Raw genomic sequence first — 23,168 nt, 5'->3', positions numbered from 1 at the left:
ACGAAAGAGATTTTTTCGGTGAGAGCAATCAAAATAGGTTATCCTAATACATACCTACTGCGTGACCTTAACAATGAAGATATCATTGGTAGTTTCTACGAGAGTGAAATGGTAAGAGTGAGAGAAGTACCGAAAGTAGAAAAGATTATAAAAAGACGAGTTAGAAATGGAAAGCTCCAGTATTTAGTTAGATTCAGTGGAACTGCGGACAAGAAGTGGATAGCAGAAAATTACCTCGGTTGAAAAAAAAAATGACCAGTACAGCATGGTCCGACGTTGAAACCCAGCCTGGCGATTCATGGTCCACAGACGACGAAACAGAGCAATCGGAAAAAGGAGAAGATGAATGCGGTAAATGGAATAGGAGGTCCCACATATTTCAACTCCATCTGCCATGTAATGAGAAACATACCTCTTGGAAGCAGCTATCAAATTGTGGGTTAACAACGGTCAAGAGGACGCCATTAGCGGAAGCTTTTCAAATTGTGACGAACATTGTGCTGTTTCGAGCTCTACCGAATAATCCTCCAAATCAAGTCATTTGGGAAACTGCAAAGGAAATGTATTCCATGCTTCATACAGACGATTCGTTTTTAACAAGTTCATCCTTCGTTTTACTAACCGAATGGTCACGGCAAATGAGTGAGCTATTTGACTATTCGACTCGTTTCGATGCCATGCAACTTGCTACAAAGAGTCTGTGTTTTATCGACACTGCCATAAAGCATGGATTCCATTCAACTGCCAAGTACATAACTTTATTTACTCTGGACCTTTTGAAAAATCGACTTGTTTGTGAATAAGAAAAATGTATCGTCAATAAGAAATAAATTCATCCTCAATACTAAGACTTTCTCACTTCATCATAAAAGAGCGAAATGGATAGGGTGTGTTTTCTATTGTGTCTTCTGTGTCACATATTCTTTCTCGTCATAATAACTTTTGAGTTAACGAAGTCATCATCTTCACTTCGACAAGGTAACTGTAGCAAAGAAGTTGAGCTGGAAGAATACGTTTATGCCCATACGTGTCCTCCTAATGCATCACTGCTGGCATTACGACTTTGGGACAAGACTGGTCTTCCAATACGCTATGGAGTTACTCTCACACACAATGAAACACAACAGCTACAGATGTGCTTGAGATTGGTGAATGTCAGTCATAGCTTTTACGATCAGGAATGTGTAGAAGTATGTTGTTTGTGTGACGATCGGGAGCTAAAAGTTCACCGCTGCCCACAAAATGTATACACACTCGGTCGAACACATGGCCAACATCATTCTGAATATGGAATTACGCTGTCGAAGAGGGCTGTTATATTGTTGTTAAAGTATCTCAATAAAAAGATTTAATCGGAGAATCACTAGTTTATTTTATTTTGTTTTTAAGTGAGTAGAAATATGTACATAATAATCAAGCACTCTTTGACGACATTACTATTTCGTTTCAACTTGTTTTTTTTTTTGTTTTAGTTCTTAACATGTGTTGCTATCATTCCATGCTCGCCTCTCTTCGGAAAAGTGATGAAAAGCAGACGACGCTGGATCTCTTCCTTTGCGAAAGCAGATTTCGAAAGTGCTACCCACGCTCTACTTTGCAAAGGAAAAAAGAAAAAAAAGGTTAACGAAGAGTTTGCGGACCGTGAGTAACAAGGATGTTGACTGCAACGATGAAACACGAAGCCATATGCATGGAGCGATCACGTGGAAGGAAAAGATGTAACACGATGTCGAATGCGCAAAAGTTGTCAAGCGGAACGAAGTGAGATTAGGCTAGCGATGAGTTTGCGGAAAGAGGTGATTAGTGTCTATGACATCTACAAGGCAGGCTGTTGTCACGTGGAAGTTGTCAATAAAAGTATGGGAAAGAAAACCTTGACATAAAGATGGCTGAAACATTCAACAGAACTCCTAGCACAGCGTCGAATCCAGAATCCAGGGCAGTCATGTGGCCTGCCTGTCAAATCCTTATGTTTTCGCCGTCACTGCGAGCCCCTCTCACGTGAGACTGAGCTTTACTCAATGTTCATAGCATCCAGCCGTCTTCAACTCCATGGTACAGAAGCCAGGTCAGACAGTTGATGTACGAGTGGACTCTGTCGTCTTCGAGCGTAATCATCTGAGGCTGCTGTATGCGAGTTCATTGTAGCATTCACGGAAATGCAGTACGAACGGTTCATGATTGTCTCCGTCACTTCCCCATACCGTCTGGCTCACTGTAGAAACTTCAGCGGCTCGTCGGCATCATGTGTAGAGCGACTTTGCTCCTCATCGGAGCGAGACAGCCTTTCTAAGACTCTCTCATGCAACGGGAAAGTTGTCCTACAACTTCATCAGTCAAGACTTGAGTGTGATGACCTCCTTTTGTCGGAAAATCTCCGCAAAGAGACCAGTGATCTGTTGGACTTTCTGTTCGCTTTGGATATCACCAACACAAAATCAACATTGCCTCATCGTCGTCCTCACACGGTATGTGGATCGACTTAATTTAAATGTCGATTCGATGCTGTGTTAGGTTGACTGTGTCATGTAACGTCAATAGAAGGAATATTTATCCCTACAGCGAGACATGTGTGTAATTGACTTACAATATGTCCGTTACTTACTTTGCATAACACAGTGAATTAGAGTATGAAAATCCAAATGTCAACGAAGCTCAACTGTTGTAAACTAGAGTAGCACTATGCCTTGCTCATTCTTTGAAATGACTATAGACTTGAAAGATAACTGTGATCTAACTGTTATAATAAAAATAAGTCATGAAAAAGCGAATGAATTTGTTCTTTTTTATACTCGTTATTTTTTACTCTTTCGTTAGGGATGGAGAAAATTTACAATAATGTTTTCTCCCACATTTTGCTTGCTCTCTCATGCTTACAGTATCGAGGAGGGGCTCTCCTCGTGTTATTGTTAATTGCAAATGGAATATTCATCTCAGTCAGAGCAACCTGCCACTTTCGATCTAATTGCACTGAGTGAGCGAGTTTCATTCTAAACTTGCTCCTTGTGTTACTAAGAAATACATCACTCGAGCTGTTTGACAGTAAACTGACGTAGAAGTGGTTCGTAATTTTTTTTTTTTTTTGAACGAAATCGTCGTGAGGAGTCTAATGGACTAATGGCGGGAATTTTTAAAATTCGTCATAGCTTCATCTGTTGAGGCAAAAGTGAATTCGCCATCTGTCTAAAATGTCAGATAAAATTTGGGGGCGCAGGTAGCGCCATCAGTTGAACGGCGGTAAATTTGCTGGAAGTGCTGCCATCTCTAGATGAACGAACTCAACTCCCCATGACGCCACCTGGCGTAAAAGAAATCAAACGACGTCTCCACCCCACACAATTCTATCCTGATTAGCGACGCAAGTAAACATGTAGAGCCCGTGGCCCAGTGGCTTAAGATGCTCGTCTGACAACCTAAAGGACCCAAGTTCGATTCCTAGTGTGTTTCACCATGACGTCATTATTGTTACTTAATCTTATCATTGTTATCATATCACAAAGATTAACTATGTGATGTCACTGATTAACTATCTTATCCACTGACCTCACTGTTATGGCGGCGGAGCGGCTGCGGCCTGGAGTGACGTCATACGTCCTTGATGACGTCATTTCCTGGCTGTAGAGTTAATCAGTAGTACTACTGACGTGTTATTCCAATAGCGCGATAAACCGAACCTGGCATTTCAAGAACGCTGATTCAGTATTGAGTAAAGATTGTGAATACATGCCTTGTAGAGTTCATTCTTTCGTGTAGAGTTGCTCAACCAGGAGGACTTTTCAAGGATGCTTTTATAGGTGCTTCTAATATTTTCCACTATCACTGTCACCTGTAACACACATACGCCATAAAAGCGTTAAGAGTGTTTACGCCACTGTATGTATCAGTTGTATCATTTTCTAGGAGACCGCGATCGCTTGACGAGGCGTGAAGCCTTGTGACCTGCGCACGTTATCGACGCCACGAAAACAGCGGAAAGAGGATTTGATTAAACCGACGTTTACAGCGCGCTTATATGTCGATAGACTTTTGATGCCAATTTGTACCATGATATGTAACGATCTGCGGTGAATGATACACGGTTGTCAAACCTACTTCTCACTATATGGTTGCAGAATATCGCATTCTCGCCGAAGTGATGTTCTTTTCATGAGACCAATGTTCCTTCGTGAGCGATTCCAGGAACCTGTGTTACGAATACAGAAATATTTCTACGTACATTAGCTTTGGCTTCTTTGGAGAGATGTTTCTTGGCATACAGGTGTCCAATAAATTCCCTGGCTGTTCCATATTCGCCGGCAAATTCTTGAAGACACACCTCTCGTTGTGATTTGTATGTTTGGCTTTGGTTCACAACGTTCTCAAAATTCTGTCTTGCATCACGCAACCCAGAGTGAATCAGGGGACCCATCGTCTGGATAACGCGCCAACCGAAATAGCTGGTCAGGATGCTCCTGCAAGAGGAACAATGCCCCGAATGACTTCAGCAGACCATAAGTTTGAACATGCATCAACATAATAAATTGGGGAAAAGCATAGAGGCGTTACAGCACCAATTAGCGAATGTGTCATTGTGTACTTACCGTTCTGTGTCGTTGATTAGTTTCCCGAGTTTACTGTAGTATGTCTTGTCATCAAGAACGACTTTGTCATTTTCTTTAACCTCCTTACCTGTTCCGTTAAATAACTTCGATAGCAGGGCTGTCCATCCTATCTGCATAAATCGGCACAAAGGATTTATGTGAGCCCGTGATCTGCTTTACCTCACGCGCATAGTCCTGCTTTCACTCCTGGTACAGCTTCGTCCAAACTTAACTTGAACACGGCGCAAGCCTGTGGAGCAAGAGGGGCGACACCCTAGCGGCTCTAACTGGAATTATCGGGAGAGAGTGTTGAGGGCTCTCCTACTCGCATCACGGGGTGCCCGTCTGAGAACTGGTGCTCCGCTTCGAATGGGCAATGATAGGAGACGCAAAGCTTCATCTGGTTTGTAGCGGTTACGTGACCTTGTGCCACCTGATATCGCTGATCGCTGTGAAGCAACATCAGCTGCCTCAAAACTGCCGTTTCCTTGCTATTAACTGCGCGGAGAAGCTTAGTGCGTTCAAGCGCTACAAGATAACTTCACTCGCATAACGAACCCGAGTTATTCTTGAAGCAGCATGGAAGTGGTAATGGACAGTGAATATGTGAATGATGCGAGCAAGTAACCACATTGTGATGTCGCATGGAAAATTCCATTCTTACGACGTTCTACAAGACTTTCTTTGCCATAAATTATTTCGACGTATAGGGTGAAACGCCTCGGCCAGGTGGTTTGCAAGTTTACTGCGTAGAGCGCCACTCGCGGTGGCGGAGTAATTACCGTCTCGCGCCAGCCAGGCCATAGGCGCAGATGTTTCCAGCGAAAGATAGTGAACGGCTACTTCTGCGTTGTGCCGCCGTGCTTTCCTAGCTATGACAATGTTTCGTCTATTTTGTGGATTCGGCAAGGTGGAGAACGTGGTAGCATACTTCACAGGAGCGTTATTTTTGAAGATGGTGCACGATGTTTGGTAGAATATCTAGAGCTGTGTGATGGACAGGTATCACTAAGGAATCAACATTGCTACTACACTCAAATCCAAGTCCAGTTATATGTTCTCAACCTATCCAGGGGTGTTTTGTTTGTGTACAGTCCGAAGGAGACACACACTGTGGTACTCACTCGGGGTGACTCGTTTCTTTCAGAATTAATCCCAAAGCCTAGGGTATTTTTACTTTACATATCTCCTCAATGAGCTCAGTGAGACCGAATAAACTTGTGGCTTATGTTATCTGAATATCAACATTTGCTTTATTCTGTAGCAATGTTCTAACAACTGAATAAATGATGCTCAAGTGCAAGCCAAAGGTGTATTACTGACTTCATTGGTTAAAAGGACAGTCTCGTGCCAACACTGTTGTTTTAAAGCCCCACTGAAATTACGTTCCATAGGGTTTAGAGACATATTCACTGCACTGGGATACATTTGTTGGACTGGAGTGCACGAGTTGATGATAGGACGCTCAGGACCTGTCCTCGCTACAAAAGCTATGCCGCTCCGGGGTTTTCACTGTCAGAACGAAAGACAGGAAGTCGCCCGTGTGGATGAAGTTTGGTGACAGCTTTGTTTGTTGGCCTTTTCCTTTTCTTTTTGTGGTCGTAATACCCTCTACTACAAAAAAAATATTTTCTCCTGTATACGAAAAAACACCCTCGAGATTTTTTTATATGGAAGGCTCGTTCTATAAAACTGCGTTGGTTTCAGGCGTATCTTCCGACCTCTTCATTGCGTGTTTTACGCTCCATTGTAGCGAATTTTGGAAAAATCGCATACTTCCTCTTTTTTTCCTGCAATGGTTATGAATGTTACGTGTCTGGCGATTTTTCCTGTTGAAGTATTCCTTGGGGCCTTGGCAGGAAAAAAATATTCATTAAAATTTAATGGTTTGATTGTCCACAAACAAATCGCGAAGTAGGAGGAAAATTGCGAAACTTCCGGCCTTTGTATACCTGCACCGATTACAGCACGCAACCGGGATTTAGATGCTGTGTAGAGCATAGTTTCCTCTATCTGCAAAAGAAAACCACACAGTTCTTGGTGCTTTTTATGAGCCGCACCTGCCGTTCACGTCAGGCACGGTTTTCGCCAGTGCTGCGAACTTTGCTCGTGTCTAGCACCCGCCACATTGAGATTTGGGAAGAAATGTTTCGTGGTGTGTCGTTTTGCACTATTAGCGACTGCTAAAAAATTTTTCGTAAAAATTCGGGATCGTTTTGTGGGGGCCGAGCAGGTCAGCTGAATCATTTCGCGTGGAATCGCCCAGCAGCATACTCCGGTATACACGGGATGGTAGTTTCACCTTCCGTCGACAGGGGAGAAATTGGCACTGGCGTCGTTCCGCTAAACTCCAGGCGCGCGCCCCTATAGCAAGCTGCTCATCCTCATTGTTGTTGTTTGAAGAAATAAATAAAGGGTAGCACTCATAAAAGCGCCGGCTACTCCATATTATTTACTTAACATGTTTAGCTTCTTCGCTAGCACACTGCGACACAAGGGGAATCACTGGGAGAATGGAACAGGCCTGTCAACTGGCTGGCCATCGCGAACATATGATACAACGTAGCGCGGAATGCGGTGCTTTAAGCAACAATATCCTTTCCAGCATAATGCATTTACGTGTATTATTATTCCATTGCTTTCATTCTATTGCTTAATTCCAATCAATGTGACGCCACTACAGCAATATGACGCATACCAACGACAAGGTTGCTAACGGCGCAGACAATCACTATCAGATGGCGAAGATTTCAATCACCCGCAGTAATCTCCAGAACAGACTGGAACACTGTGCGGATAACAAATATCCACGTAAAAGGAAGCCCCTGTTCGAAGCGGAGCACCAGTTCTCAGACGGGCACCCCCGTGATGCGAGTAGGACAGCCCTCAACGCTCTCTCCCGATAATTCCAGTTAGAGCCACTCGTCGTCGTGTCGTCGAGCCGTGTCGTCCCTCTTGCTCCGCAGGCCGGCGCCGTGTTCAAGTTAAGTTTGGACGAAGCTGTACGTAGTACCGCCGTAAATATTTAGAAACAGCTTTGGTGAAGGCTAAGTTCAAGTGCTGGTTTTGTTATACTTTCTGAGCGGTATGCCGGTTTAGCTAATCACACTTAGCTATGAGCTAAAAATCAACTGAATATTTCAAGCAGCATAAATATCAACTATGTCCATCGTGATCGGTGGTACAGCTTGGGACGAAAGTTTACGGAACACGGCTCTGGCGTATTTCTTCCTCGGAGCGCCCCTGCTAGCTATCAGGAAGAGATCGAATAATAAAGAGGTGGCCGATTATTCTATCCATCTCTCAATACGTTCCGCTTGTGTTTGCCGCTAGGTCGTCGCCCCAATGGAGAGATGCGACACCCTGGTGTTATGTAAACTTTTGTCCCAAGCTGCACTCCCAGTGTGGCCTTGCTAGAAAATATGAAGTTTGGTCTAAGGAGAAGAACCTCCTGCCAGTTCCGTCGAAGCTGGCTCCGGTTTCCCTGAGGAGTTGCATAGTCCTCTCTATTTATATGATTCACTTGTGTTCAGTTGTGAGTCTTTATGCTGCTGGCTGCTCTTTATGACATAGCAGCTCTCCACCCCGATGCACAAAATGTACGTAACAAACGCTAAGTAAACGTGTGAACAAATTGCGTTCACGATGAGTCACAGTACAGTTACGAGCATGGGAACGACGCCGAATATCCACGACGTCCAATACATTGATTTCTGAGTAACAAACAGAGTAACGCTACACAGCATATGTTGCCCCATAATGCTGCATGACCTTTCATGTAGACGTACTTTTGCTCCTCCTAAGGTATTTTGTTCTCCCCAACCTTTACCTGGCCCTCTTACTAGACAGCATTGCACTTGTCCGTCTCGCGTCCTCATTATGCCACTCCGCACCGCGTGATTCCTTCTTTCGAGAAACTCTAACGTGGCGTCGTGTAACGAAAACGTTACCCTTTACTATTTGCTGCTCTCCCGCAGCAAGGTATTATTTATGACAATAGAATGTGCGCTCCGTCGAGACACACTTCAGAAACTTTAACAAGAATAACAATACAACAACAGAAACCGAAACAGGAACAGAAAGCAAGATGTAGGAAACTTTAATACGAGAGACTGCCCAATGGAAAACGTTTGGGAATTGCAAGCCTAACAGTTGCTTTGGTCTCAACATACAACTTGGCACTTCCAAATTACCTGAAGCCCTAATGCATGGCCTTGCTGGGACGAGCTGTCAAAAACCATGATACAAACGAAATCGTTCAAACCATTCGGTCTGTGCGTTCTGCACTTCAGTCTCAGAGCCTTAGGTGACATGCATATAGATTCGAGGCTTCAAGAAAGCAAATTGTTGTCCATTTCTCGACATTTGGGGCACGCAGCGTGTAGCTGCAGGGCTTAAGTGAAGACTTAACGGGGTCGGACATTTCCACTTTTTGCCTTGTACTCATCAAACGTACGGTCCCTGGGACATAAATTTGCTTGTAAAGCCTCTATCTGTAGCTCTATGGGTAGCTTTTCGCTCGTCACAGCCAAGTTAACACCTCCTATATGGCAGGCATTTGCTAAGTCATATGGCAGCCATTGTAGTATTACTGCACAGCGAAGACTTACTATCCGTTCCCATAATTGTTTGTCCTGTCGGTAGTGGAAAATGTGGCCATGTTCTATAAACCTCGGGAGACAGAACAGTGTTAAGGAAGACCACGGATAGGCTACACGCTCTGCTCTCTGTGACTTTGGAAATGGTCATGGGGAAAATGCATGTACGTCAAACACCGGCCACCATTCGGAACAAATCGTTTGCAGTCAACCTTTGTATATTCTGCGTGTATATACTTACCCCTGGCGCCAAACCACTCAAATCAGCAACGGTTTTCGACACGAGCGTCCTTGGCTTGGTGATGTCCACATCAGGCACGTCTGTCACAGTGTCGGGCTGAAACACCAGCAAATAGCATACTACACAGAGGAATACAAGCTCGATAGCATCTGTACCAAGCAGCATTCGCTACGTATGTTATGCACTAACCATTAATTAGCTATTGCACTTAAAACTGACAAGAAAAAGTATCCTATTTAGTACCGCCTAGTGCCGATGGAGCGTTGCATTTTCCCCCAATGTCCCATGCATATATCCTATTTTCTTTCAGGACTCTCAAATGTGCTGTATCTCTTGGAACCTATAAGCACAGATCTACACAAGAACATCTGCAAATTTTATCGGGTATCAGGAGTCCGTTTTGCAACAGGCCGCGGTCTCCTGCATGCTCGAAAACAGTGACTGAGTTTCCTGGTGCGGTTCACTTTTAGGGAGATATCAGGAATGAATAGCCTATGACTGCAGGTTGACAGGTCCTATATTTTATGACCAACCACTGTGCATAATCTTTTTCTTTTTGTCTATTCTATTTCTAGGTAAGCGAACGCTTTCGCCAATCATGTTTTCTGCGAGAACTTTGATCCAGAATCAGCAGCGTGCCCTGCATGCTTTTGTAAGTTGTGGATCCAGCCGCACGAAGATTGCGAGTTGTATACTGACTCGTGGAATAACATGATCTGAAATACTTTTTTGTAAAGCTTTTTATATCTGATGTGTATTTGCATATTGGATTTAATCTTTCTTCTTTTCAGTTTAGATATAGCTGTTCTACTGGAGACTGACACTTGCCGCCCTATTTCCGCCCGGCCCTGCTTCCCCCGTATCATTAAAAGAGGCGGTAAACGCGGACCAGACCCACAAAAGAAATATCAGGCCCGCACGTTACCAAGTTTGGCATTATCAGAGTCCATTTTAGCTGAGGCTGGGAACAGCCAGGAAAGCTCATCCCCTATATATCATGAACCTCATGCGAGTCAGTTCGATCTACATTTCTTTATTTATTTGCACCTGCATCTCTATGGCAGTCCACTGCTTCTTCGCTGCTTAAAAAAATTGTTGAGAAAAAGGATGCCATCAGCGGACAGGGTACAGAGCCAATTTCTTGACTCTCGTGAAAGTGCATAGCGAGCTACACTGAAGCTCCTTCAGCTGTTCCTGCTCTATATTGAATCATACGTAATAAAATAGTTTGTCTGGTGACAAAGCTCTACGCATGCAGTTTGCGGTGCGACGCCCCCCGCCCCCACCCCCCTAGCTGAAAGATAAACAACTTACCACCTCTGGTGGGAAGACAGTACTACTGTTGTCGTCGTAGTGGGTATCATAATCTGAGTAATCGATGGTGTTCGTATCTTCGATAGGTGTATCGTCGAACCAAAAGGGGGGAGATATCTGAAATTATTCCATTCCATCTAGAGAAGAAGGCTATGCAGTATACAGTCGTGCATTGTTAATAAGAACCCCGTTAACATGGACAGCTCGAAGTATGAACGATTTTGTGGACCAAACTTTTTCAATGCATTTTCGTCTCGTTAACACGGAAATTCGCTTTTCGGACAAGGGACGGTCCAGCACGGTACAAACCATATGCAGTCCATGTATTTTTGTCTCGTTCTTACGTACGGTATCTGCATGGAGTGCAACCCTTTCCCCACTTTCTACAGACGAACTTTTGAAAGTCGGACGTTCCGTTGCGTAGGGAGCTGTTCCCTCTCCTTCACAGCTGTTCACAAGAACTATAATAGGAAAAGGGGTTATCTGTGGACATGAAGGGCCTGGAAAATCCCGTATCAATCATGACTGTTCCGAACACATCCACGTGGGACTGACCCTCGTGCAAGGAGTTGTGCTAAGTTAAACATAGTGTAGCAAAAACAACACATAAGTAATGATGATGTAGTGGGATGTCTCGCCGCTGAGGCGGCACCCTATCCCATGGCTTGAGAGGGAGAAAATAGTGAATGATGATGAATGTTCAGAGTTCACACAGGAGCCTTGTTGCTGCTAAGAAGGTGATGAGGGCTTGAAGAGCTCGTAGCTGACGCGCTGGGTTGGCCGGAGGCCCAAGCAGTTAAGGAAGGGCAAGTGAGGGTGTTCCAGTGGCTTAAAGTTGATGCTTGAGGACGCGTCGCTCAGTGGAATACTGCTGACAGTCGATGCCAATGTGCTGGACGGTAGTTGGAGTATTACAGCAAGGGCATAGCATTATGTTACTCTAACCCAGCTTATAACGGAAGTATGGGGTGAATGCAACGTTCAAACGAAGTCGACGGACGATAGACGTAAGGGTCCGACGAAGGGTAGACGGCATTATGAAGGATAGTGTGGGATCTACTGAATGGAGGAATGATCCTTCAGGGATGTCTTGACGCCATTGATGGGTGGCCTTTGCTGATGCAAGCGCCGTAAGGTAAGATCGTCTATCCTCTTTTGGTAATATGATGGAGCTCGTATGTCGACGGCGGTGGACGGCGCGCGACACGATGCCAAGTCTGATGCGTGTTTTCCTAGCTTTAGTGTGGGGACAACTTGTGTATTTTCCCACAGGGAGGGGACTCGCCTTTGTCTCCAAGAATTATTATAAACTTCAAGAAGCGCCTGGAGGCAGCTGTCATCAAGGTTCTCGATAGCTGCATATGAGACCTTGTCAGGACCAGGGCATGACGCCTTCTGGGAAAGGGCTATAGCGATCGTGAGTTCCACCAGCGTGAACTTGTGGAGCGAAGTAAACAAGGTGTTCACACCACAATTTGCGGGAAAGAACTGAGGGTTTATTCCAGTGGCGGTTGCCACCAAAAACGAAAGTGGAAAAACGTGCAGCGTGCAGGCCGCGGCTTAACGATGGCGATGTGGGCTGCTACACTGCCTCCCCCCCAGACTCCGAGAGGAGCGGTCAGCCCAAGTGACATGTCTGGTGGCGCTCAGAGAAGGCTGAGTGGGGAAGGGAGGCGGGAGGGCTACTGGTGGCTCGGATGGCTCCACAAAGGCTGGCTTGAGTCTGTCCAGGCTCACGGTTTCTGTTTTGCCATCAACCGAGATGGTAAAAAACTTGTCCGAACGCCGGAGAACGGGGTGAGGGCCGGTGTAAGGTTGCTCAAGCGGGCGGCGGACCCTGTCACGGCGCATGAAGACATGCGAGGCAGAAGACAGCTGCTGGGGGACAAAGGAGGATCTGGGCGAGGGAACACGAGGTGAGGCAGGACGGACGTTTGCGAAAGCGCGACGAAGCGTGTCGACGTAAGTTCCGGGGGGAGTGGAGACCTCTGTTACGTCAGAGAAGTCAGCCGGGAGCCTGAGGGTAGTGCCGTACACCAGTTCGGCCGCGCTGCAGCCGAGGTCGGCCTTGACGGATGCGCGGATGCCGCGGAGGACGACGGGCAAGACAGATGGCCAGTGGGCGGTGTCCTCGTGGGCCATGATGGCACCCTTTAACTGGCGATGCAGGCGTTCTACCATACCGTTAGAGGCCGGATGGTAGGATGTGGTGCGAATCCGTCGCGTGCCCAGGAGTTGGAGGAAAGCGGCAAAAAGCCTCGCTTCGAACTGGGCGCCACGGTCCGTGGTGACGACAGCTGGGGCTCCGAAACGGGCAACCCAGGTCGAAAGGAAGGTCGAGGCGACAGTGGCGGCGGTGGCGTCGGACATGGGGGCCGCTTCTGGCCATCTGGTAAAACGATCGACGGCAGTTAGGAGGTATCGATGTCCAGCAGAGATGGGGAGGGGCCCGACTATATCAATGTGGACATGTTCGAAGCGGGAGTCCGGGGGCAGAAAACGTCCCAGTGGTGCAGACGTGTGCCGCGTGATCTTTGACCTTTGACACGCGGAACAGGCGGCTACCCAAGATCGGATATCTGCGCGCATCTTCGGCCATACAAAGCGGGTAGCAATCAGTCGCTGTGTTGGGCGCGCTCCTGGGTGCGATAGGCCATGTAGTGAGTCGAAAACTGCGCGGCGGAAGTCGGGTGGCACGTAAGGATGAGGTGGAGTGGTGCTGGTGTCACAGGAGAGTAGAAGGTCTGTGCCGGGAACGGGAAAGTCGTCAAGACGCAGAGATGTTGTCGAGCTACGCAGGGCCTCAAGCTCGGAGTCATTGTGCTGGGCGCGGGCTAGAGCTTCGGATGATAGCGTCTGGACGGTGGCTACGCGACTCAGGGCGTCTGCTGGACCATTTTCCGATCCGGAGACGTGCTCAATGCGAGAGGTAAATTCGGCTAGAAAAGCGAGGTGGCGCGTCTCACGAGGAGAATAGCGGCTGCTGGCCGATCGCAGGGCGTATGTCAACGGCTTATGATCAGTTAGAATGGTGAAATCCCGGCCTTCCAGGAAGTACCGGAAGTGCTTGACTGCGAGGTAAGCGGCTAAGAGCTCCCTGCCGAAAGTGCTATACCGCGTCTCCGCGGGCTTCAGGGCCTTTGAGAAGAAAGCAAGAGGTCGCCAGCCTGTTCCGACGTGCTGCTGCAGCACGGCGCCGACAGCTGTTGCGGAGGCGTCGACCATAAGCGCGGTGGCTGCATCGGGCGTGGGATGGGCCAGAAGGGTTACCGATGACAGCAGCGACTTGATGGACGTGAAGGCGTCAGAAGCAGCGTCGGTCCAAGAGAGCGGAAAGGAAGTGTCCCGGGACTTCCGCTTGCGGCTCTTGCGACCGCGGGAAACGTGGTCTTGGGACAGCATTTCTTCGAGGGGGCGCAGCTTGTGGGCACAGTGTGGGACGAATCGCCGATAAAAGTTGACGAGTCCTAAGAAACGCCGGAGCTGGCGCACGGACTGAGGTTGAGGAAAATCGAGGATGGCGGCGATCTTCTGCGGAAGCGGAGATATGCCCTCGGCAGAGACAGTGTGACCGAGGAACTCTAGAGATGGTACTCCGAACTCGCACTTCGCGACGTTGACGATGATCCCGTGTGCAGCAAGCCGTGAGAAAAGGAGCCGGAGGTGTTCGATGTGCTCGGCAGGGTCTCGACTGGCAACAAGGATATCGTCTATGTACGCGAAGACGAACGGCAGGCCTCTGGTAACGGTGTCTATGAACCTTTGAAATGTTTGGGCGGCGTTCCGAAGGCCGAACGGCATGCGGACGAATTCGAAGAGGCCGAACGGGGTGGTAATGGCCGTTTTCGGCACGTCTTCGGCGGCGACGGGTATCTGATGGTAGGCCCTCGTAAGGTCAATTTTCGAAAAGGTTCTCATGCCGTGGAGGTTGCCGGTGAAGTCTTGAAGACGCGGGAGGGGATAGCGGTCAGGAATGGTAACTAGGTTTAGGGCGCGATAGTCACCGCAAGGCCTCCAGTCCCCGGTCTTTTGGGGGACCATATGGAGAGCCGAGGACCAGTTGGCGGAAGAAGGGCGAGCGATGCCGATCTCCAGCATGTGCTGAAACTCGGCCCTGGCAATCTTCATTTTCTCAGGTGCCAAGGGGCGTGGTCGAGAGAACACTGGTGGGCCGTTCGTCACTATGTGGTGCACAACCTCGTGGCTCACGGGCTTCGTCCAGTCCGGAGACTGCGTGAGCGATCGGTACTCGCGGAGAAGTGCAGCATAGGGAGCAGGAACGGCTGGAAGGGATGTTCCGCAGAGGTCGCGACAAGGTTGTGCGGCAGATATGGCGTGGACGTGAAGGTGGGTGTTGTCATCGACGAGAAGGCGGCGGGAAACGTTCACAGAAAGGCCGAAGTGATGAAGAAAATCCGCGCCGAGTATCGGCTGTGAGACGCTAGCGACGAGAAACACCCAGGGGAAGACTCTTCGTAAACCGAGGTTAACGTTGAGGAGCTGTTCTTTGTAGACAGGTATGGTAGTGTTATTAACGGCCATCAAGTGAAACAGCGGCTCACGACGCCGCTCATTAAGGGATGCGGGCAAGATGCTAACAGCGGCCCCGGTGTCGACAAGGAACCTAGTTTTGGTGGAACGGTCGACAACGAAGAATAGGCGACTTGCAGCTTGAGGAGGGGAAACGCCGGCCGCCATCAACGGTTCCCGGGTGAGTTTCCCGGCCAGCCGCAAGGGCGCGTACATCGCTGAGCGGCGTCGCCGAAGCGCTCATGGTACCAACAAGGTGGTGGGTTGGAGTCGTCGAACGGAGACTGGCTTCGGCCGTCTTGTCTTCGCGGAGAGTGGCGGAAACGACGGGAGCGGCTGGATCTTCTGGGAGACCGGCGACGGCTATCGGGGTAGCGCAGGGCAGCGACAGTCTCGGAGAGGCGTTGGATATCCGCTCTCACGGCGGCCATGTCGCTCGTACTCGCAAAGGCGGCAGGTGAAAGCGGCGGCACCGTGCCCTGCTGCAGAAGGCCTGAAGAAGAAGTAGGGTGGTTATGGCCGACGGCGCTTATGCTTGCTGCAGGGGAAGCGACCTCCATGACCTTGTCGGCAAGGCCGGCCAAGTCACAAAGTGGCAAGCTGGCGGCTGTAGTGAGAACCATCTGTACGGTTGGGGGTAGCCGTTGCAAAAATAGCTCGTGAAGCAGTGCTTCGTCGAAAGAGGCTGAGCGATCCGCCAGGAGAGCCTGCATGGCGCGAAGTAGCTGCGAAGGTCGTCGGTCACCGAGTTCTTCGGCATTCAAGAGCTGCTGCAGGCGCTTCCGCTCTGATATCATAGTCCGCTGGAGAACAGCAGTGCGCAACTGGTCGTAGGGCGCCTGAGGTGGAGGGCTTGCTATTAAGTCGGCAACGTCCATGGCTATCTCTGGTGGTAGGGAAGAGACGATGTGCCGGTACTTGGTGAGTTGGGAAGTAATTCCAGCGAGCAGGAACTGGGCTTCGACCTGCTGGAACCAGACGTGGGGTCCTCGATGCCAAAATGGCGGCAATCGAACAGCGACGTGGGACAGGGGAGGCATCGCAGCAGCAGCGGGGGCGGTTGCGCCAGGCGGAGGGTGTTGCTGGTCGCCAGCAGGGTTCATAGCAGCGGTGTTCTTCTCCGGGTCACCAGAAATTGTGGAGTGAAGTAAACAAGGTGTTCACACCACAATTTGCGGGAAAGAACTGAGGGTTTATTCCAGTGGCGGTTGCCACCAAAAACGAAAGTGGAAAAACGTGCAGCGTGCAGGCCGCGGCTTAACGATGGCGATGTGGGCTGCTACAAACTGCGCTTCCATAGCAGGATCAGCCACAAGAGAACATTGCGTAATCGCAGTTTGCTTGTGCGATGCAGATTCACTGAACCTTCCACTGTTTGATGCCTCAGAACTTCTGGCTATAATCCAGCAAAAGTCCTGGGCCACCTATTTTTCTGGCTTGGACAAAGGCAAGGACAAAGCTCGGAGAGGGCTCTTCACAGGAGGGGCTTCTTTTAAGCTACGTGCCACTCTCCAAACCTTAGCTGGACGAGCAAAACAGAAAAAAAAACTGCAGTTGACCAGAACGTCCACCCTTACGTTCAGCACGCCTCCTGCGCTCAACTTCTGGGTTGGTACCTGCGTGTCCGGCACAGACCTTCACTGTCGTGGTAGCCGACTAACATAAAACATAGTGCAGTCGCTCGGCAGCTTACGAGAACAGAGGCGGTACAGTTGTAAAGGTATGTTGTCAGGCTCTGGCGTCGACGACTTGAGCAACGCCAAGCCAGAGGTCACATCTGCTGTAGCTCAAGCGGGACTACAAACGACTCTTAAATTCTTTCAGGACAATGGTGATGAGTAGCAGCCTCTACGTGTTGCCGACGTTTTTAAATCGATGTGCAACCAAGTATATTTGCAAGCAGGCACTAATTCGGGAATTCTTCAACAAAACTTCATCATTGTTTTTGTGATCTCCTTGGTATTCGATAATATGGACGATTCGCTTTATGGACGATTTTGGTCGGGGACGAAAGTGACCATATTAACGACGCACGACTGTATTCATGTGCCATGATCGGGCAGCGGATAGTGCAGACGAATGAATCCTTAAGGCACCTTGCACAAGGCAATAGATGGGAAGAGATTGGATGTTAGTCTATACAAGATATGACAGAATTTTTTTATCGAGTCTTCAGGTTTCAGTGGCCTCGGTGAATCAGTTAATAGCATGTTCGCTTATTGATCCCAATGTAGCCTGATCGAACCCGACCGAGTACGCCAGCAACGTGGTGGCAGGGCACAAGTTGCATAGACACATTGTCTTCTGCGAGAAACATTAAATACGGTGTCCCGTTTAAGCCAAAGAATTCCTAGGTGGGCAAAATTAAGCCACAAACCGATTACTATGGAGTCGCTTATACGTATAAATGTCTCGCGGCGTAAAGTTGCGAACTATCTTTTTGTTTCGTATTGCTACCTGGAGGATGGGCATCAAAGTTGCCTCTCAACGTAAAACTACATAGACAAGACAACTTGTTCTGGAATAAAACGTGTTTGTCAGTAAATGCTTTGTTCCTCGTACAGACCTTTTTTCATTCCTCTGCATGATGTTTTATCGTTTTTAATGGTGAAACCATGAATTACGTGTCAATCAATTTACTTTATATTTTTTATTCCCGTGTTCAGGAGTAGGCTGTCCCGCCTCTGTCGGGCCTCACACCTCCATATTTTTATTTGTCTATCAATCAATTAATCTTTATAATTACATCATGACAGACGCTTAATATGGTTTCGATTATGCTTTCTTCAAGATGTCATACGCATCGAGTTGCACAATGACGGCAGTATGCCGGCTACATCTTGTACATAGGATGCACCTGTCATACACGTATACAGCCTATGTTTGCACTGTCGGCTCTCGACCTCACGCTTTGCTCTGAACGTAATTGACTGTTGTTATGATCGTCATCCCCGTGACTCTCCTGGACCCACGAGCACGGTACGAAGGGACAAAACCAGGCTGCACGAAAGCCGATCGTAACATTCTATTCGGTTATGTCATCCTGAAACCTACGCTTCTCCTGGGTCATCGCCATTCCCGTCTTCTTCAAAAAAGGTCCAGATCCCCGAAAACCTGCTGCATAGCCATTACCCTGAGGGGGAATCGCAACGTTGTGCAAAATCCTCACATTAGGCTAGCAGTGACGTGCTCAACGCCTCATTGTAATGGGGCCATTGTGTATGAGAGTGGTACACGTATTGAGCGTATAGCCCATTAACGCAATAACGTATTCGTGTAGTCTTTTGATCACTGGAGTGTAGCCAGACCCGACCCCGTCGGGTGTCTGTTTGCATTGCTGATTGATTCGATGAGTCACGAAAAATGTGAGCCCATGTTCCTTAATGTTTTAGCCCACTATTTCCTTTCCGTTCGATTGAAAAAATTAATGCGGTCTCAACTACGTTCTTCCTATAGTGACATCCAAATATGTAAGCAATGAAATATTTTCTGATGTCTGCAGGTTCCCTGTTGGAAGAGTCGTCAAGATCCGTCTTGGCCGACGACTACAGATCCACTTAGGTATGTCATTTTAATGCGTTAGCATTACAGTCCTCGCTACGAAGGAATCGCGGCGTGGTCTGCCTGTAGCCACGGCGCGGCGCGCATGAGTGGAGAGCGATGGAGAGAAGTAGAGGGCGCGACGGCAGTGCAGCTGTGGTGGTCGACAGGTTCAGACGTGTCTGCGTTGGCGCGCCATGGGTTATGAAAGCTGTGCGAAGGAGCGGCGGCGAAAGAAGGCTGAGGCTGCGAGACGGCGCCGCCAAGCTGAATCAGAGGAAGCCCGAAAGCCTCCTTTGGCTGCGGATGCTCTCTTGCGTTAGCGTTGTCTAGGGTCGAGTGAAGGGTTGTGTACCGTTGTGAAGGGGCTGTCCAAAAACACAAAAACACTCTGGAGAGATAGGCGTCGGGTTTACATAGCCCGGAGTTCCCAAACGGTTTTTCCAAGTTTTAGCGCAAACGGATTTTCATTGGATCCACCAACGGATCAACCATGATTTTTGCAGACCTATTCCCACACAGTGTTCTCCAGTGACTGGCAGCTAGGGTTGCCAGTCACATGGTCAAATGAAAAATGCCGGCAGAGTGTGTGAGAGGAGTGTGTGAGAGGGAGAGGAGGGGGAGGGAAGACGACGAAAATTTAGAGTAATACATATGACAGAGAGAACATGGGAGAGGGTGAAATAGAAGCGCATCTACAGCGCAAAGAGAAAAAAAAATATCACAATACTCTTTGTCGCACTGCCAAACGCGCACGAAATGTCAGCAACAAATGGCGCTTCCTTCGCTGCAACCGCACATCGTTTGTGTGCGAGCCAACGGCAAACTCGACCCTAGGTGGGAGGGTCTCGATGTTCCCGGTTGCGAAATTCCCGAACTTGAAATTCACGGCCTCGAAACAACGAAAATGCTCGATTACTTCGTAAGATGATATGAATTGCTTAAGGATCCGATATAACTATTTAACCTCTCCGCTTCACGAGTTTTCGATGTTTGTCTAAGTCGTTTTAGCGAATGAAAGCAACATTTTAGCGGACGTTAGACTTAGCAGGGTGAACACGTCTGAACAGCATCTTAGTTAGTTTATCATCAGGATAGTCCAAGCTCGGTGTTTGCACTTTTTCTGCAGGTTAGTCTAAATTGGCTCTTGGCATTTCCCCGCGTGCGGTTGTACATTTTAGGCAGTTTAGGTTTTTTTTTTTCAATATTGGCTCTTAGCATTTCCACGCGTGCGATTATACATTTTAGGCAGTCTATTTGCAGTCGAGGGACCACGAAATATTTGTTTCCAACAGTTTATTTTGCAAAGGAGATTTCGATCACTTTATTTTGACGTATACCCCCAAAAGGTTGCCATGGGCCTTGTGCAGAAACAGGGGTATCACCTGTAAAAGCGTTCACTTGTTGTTCAAGTCCCTGGGGCCCTATTCCGAGCAGCTGTCGAGCGCTACCGACAGTGTCGACAGAGGAGTATTCGTAGGGAGTGATTATAGCTACCGGAAGCGATACCTGCCAGTTTTGGTATTCGCATTGTGACTTACGATAGTGCGTTTCTTTCGATTGACTGTCATTAGACCTGCTAAAAGCAATAAAAACCACCAGTGCGAGAGGACAACGAAATGGACAAAGGACGAGACAAACACAGCACTGTCTCGTCCTTTGTACCTTTCGTTATCCCCTCGGGGGTTTTTATTGCTTTTAGTATGGGTCACCAACCCGCCTGGATTTTAACGTTAGACCTGGCTGCAGAGCTAAGACGTCTGGGAACGAGACGCTGCGCTTTCAGCCAATTGCGCGCAGACGGAGAATCACGTGGAATGTCGCTTGTATTGAAAGCAGACGACGACGACATGTTGACAATGTAGAAAAAGCTCCGCGCTTCTGTCCCCACACACGACTGATATGAAATGGTGTTGCAGTTCATGATCGAGCACCGCAATTTATTCGCGGGCATTTTGTTGCCGTCCTACACGCAATTAGACAGGCAAAAGGAGTGGATAGAATTAGTCGCGATATTAAATTCCAGCGAAGGAACTGTCAGGACAGTTGACAAGTGGAGAAATGTAAGCTTTAAGCAGACCTTTGTGTATGCTGATAATCTGTACATGGGTGATACTGAGGTGTAGCCTCCGCTGTGAAGCAGCTTCCCAAAAGACGTCTCATTTGATACAAACGCATTGTCGCGCGGTCTAAACACCGGCGCCAACCGTGGCGGTGCTGATAGGAGTCACGAGAAGTAACTTGCAGCCATCTTGACAGCTCTCGCTTCGCTTAACGAAAGGGGTGAGGCTGTCATTCCCGGGAGCGACACCGTCGCATAGGGGCGACGCGTTTGGAGCTCACAGAATGCCAAATTGTCATCGCATCGCTAGCGTTATGTTGCGTCACATACCACGTGCGCCCGCTCCCAAACGACAGGTTCGTGTGCCCGTGTGTTCGTCGGTAGCACGAACGACAGGTTCGGGCTACCGACGCGGAGAGAAATATGACCCATGTAATGGTTGGCGCACATTCCTGAAAATCTGGCCCAGTGTAATGGCGGCACGCTTTGTCGTACGCCGCTTCCTGGCATTATCGACCTCACACGGCTGACGTTCCTCATTTTTGGCCACCGCGCCTGCAACTCCCGAAGCAATTGCGGCTCATGAACTCTATAATTGCGCCCTCCGCGAACTCCGAATTGCGAACTCCTTCCTGCTGTCTTCTCTCCCTCTGCCCAAGTCTGTACACCGCTCATAGCCACAGTTGCTTCGTGACGCTAACACGGAATCATAAATAAGCACACATTAGGGAGATTTGGCACATCGAAAGCGCCATTCGAAAACTTTACGATAAGGAAGCTGTCAAATCCATGATCAACGTCTTGACGTCAGCTACTTCAGAAGGATCAGGTGCTTGGCTGATCATGTTTTCGAAATCTGTATCGTAAGGGCCTTCCAATCTGCTAAATCTCTTCTAATTAGTTCAATCCTTCTAAATATCCCTCCCTATTGAACCAGCGGCGCGATAAAGAAATCTCTCCAAGCAGGTGACGAGGCACGAACACTCGGGCCCTAAAAGTGTTTTAGAGAAATTATTTAAAATCAAGCTGTTACCAGAGCGCAGTTGAGCCCGTTCCAAGTTCATTCGATGGGATCGCGGAATTTTACCTAATCTTCTCCATGAAACGCCTTCAAGCGACACACAACCGGCAACACATGACCGGCAGGCTAGCAACAGTAGTTGCAGCAGATTTCACTGTCCGGTTTCGCTCAACTAGAGCCAAGTGCTCCACTCAGGCAACAGCCGAGCGAAATGGGCAAAGGAACGCACGCACACGCTAGACTGAAATCTCCTGTCGGCGGCGCCGCGAAATAAAAAAAAGCTCGGTGAACTTTACTGAAAGCATGTTACCCCGCCATTGCTACATAGATATAAGTTCTTGTTATATATGCCTAATAATAAAGCCTCGAAATCCGCCGCGTACAAAGCATTCTTAGAAGCTCTACGCATGCGGTGCATTCAAACATATGATCAGCATACGTGAAGCCCAAATAAGATAGTACAGCCTATAGCGTTGTATTCAGTGCAGCCAAACATTCAGAACGTTACTCGCTGTCATACCTGTGCCAGTTTTGTTTCAAATTGCACGATGTTTTCACTGATATCCTTGCAGGACAGTGATGTCTTCCTGCCAGTACGGTTCCTTGATGTCATGAATAGAATTGACTTGTCGATGTATTCCTTGTACGCATCTAGCGCTGCCTTTCTGCGTTCCGCTGACCAATCCAACAAGATCTCCTTAGCTATACCCAGGTTTGGCATTTTCACCTGCAAAACGTTAAGCACAGACTTGTACTGCTCCAGAGTGAATTTACACGCAGCTTCGTACTGCTGAGCAAGGAGAGAGATACCCTGCGGCGCTTGTTAGAAATAAAGGGATAGATTATTTCGACTATCCCACTCGTGTTACAGGGGTGTCCGTCGCTAGGCAAGCGTTGTGAATGATGAGATTACGAGTGTTGCTTCAGTTCATTGACGTCTATGAGTATATTCGTGTTGCAGACGCAGATGCAGCACATGACAAGATATATACATGTGTACAGCATGTACATGCGATATATTCATACATGTCAGTATATGAAGCGCCGCTCACGTTATTTGTTCTGGGCTATCCCTCGTGCATTTTTCGCCCTTACGTGAGCTCATGGTGGTGATGGTGGTGGCAGTAAGATCACGGGGAGGTCTAGGTCCTACTTAACGGAGAACAAGGCTACTCTAAGCGCATAGCTAAACAGCACACAGCTAAAGAACCTCAAAATAAAGTCTCCTGTTCTAGCATCTTAACGGAATGCATCAGCCTTCAGCCTCTGTGGGATTCAGTAG

The 23,168-nt window shown here is 48.1% G+C and overlaps 1 protein-coding gene and 1 long non-coding RNA gene across 2 annotated transcripts in view; one reads left to right on the top strand and one right to left on the bottom strand.

Annotated features, from left to right (window-relative positions):
* The window catches only part of LOC135385482 (neprilysin-1-like), a 191,083-nt gene that overhangs the window by 93,523 nt on the left and 74,392 nt on the right, over nt 1-23,168 (bottom strand). The window contains exons 5-10 of the mRNA XM_064614821.1: nt 22,407-22,613; nt 10,734-10,850; nt 9,420-9,515; nt 4,581-4,711; nt 4,217-4,451; nt 3,728-3,826 (exon numbers count right to left, since the gene is read on the bottom strand). Of these exons, the coding sequence (XP_064470891.1) occupies nt 3,728-3,826; nt 4,217-4,451; nt 4,581-4,711; nt 9,420-9,515; nt 10,734-10,850; nt 22,407-22,613 (885 nt within the window). The remainder of the gene's footprint in view (nt 1-3,727; nt 3,827-4,216; nt 4,452-4,580; nt 4,712-9,419; nt 9,516-10,733; nt 10,851-22,406; nt 22,614-23,168) is intronic.
* On the top strand, nt 7,513-10,258 carry LOC135385484 (uncharacterized). The gene is made up of 4 exons (XR_010420433.1): nt 7,513-7,582; nt 9,730-9,872; nt 9,995-10,071; nt 10,211-10,258. It is a non-coding gene; the product is annotated as an uncharacterized LOC135385484 (long non-coding RNA).

This window comes from Ornithodoros turicata, chromosome 2 (genome assembly GCF_037126465.1).
Source record: "Ornithodoros turicata isolate Travis chromosome 2, ASM3712646v1, whole genome shotgun sequence".
NCBI classification, from domain to species: Eukaryota; Metazoa; Arthropoda; class Arachnida; order Ixodida; family Argasidae; genus Ornithodoros; species Ornithodoros turicata.
Note: the sequence above shows the minus strand (reverse complement) of the source record. Positions and strands in the feature narration are given on the sequence as shown.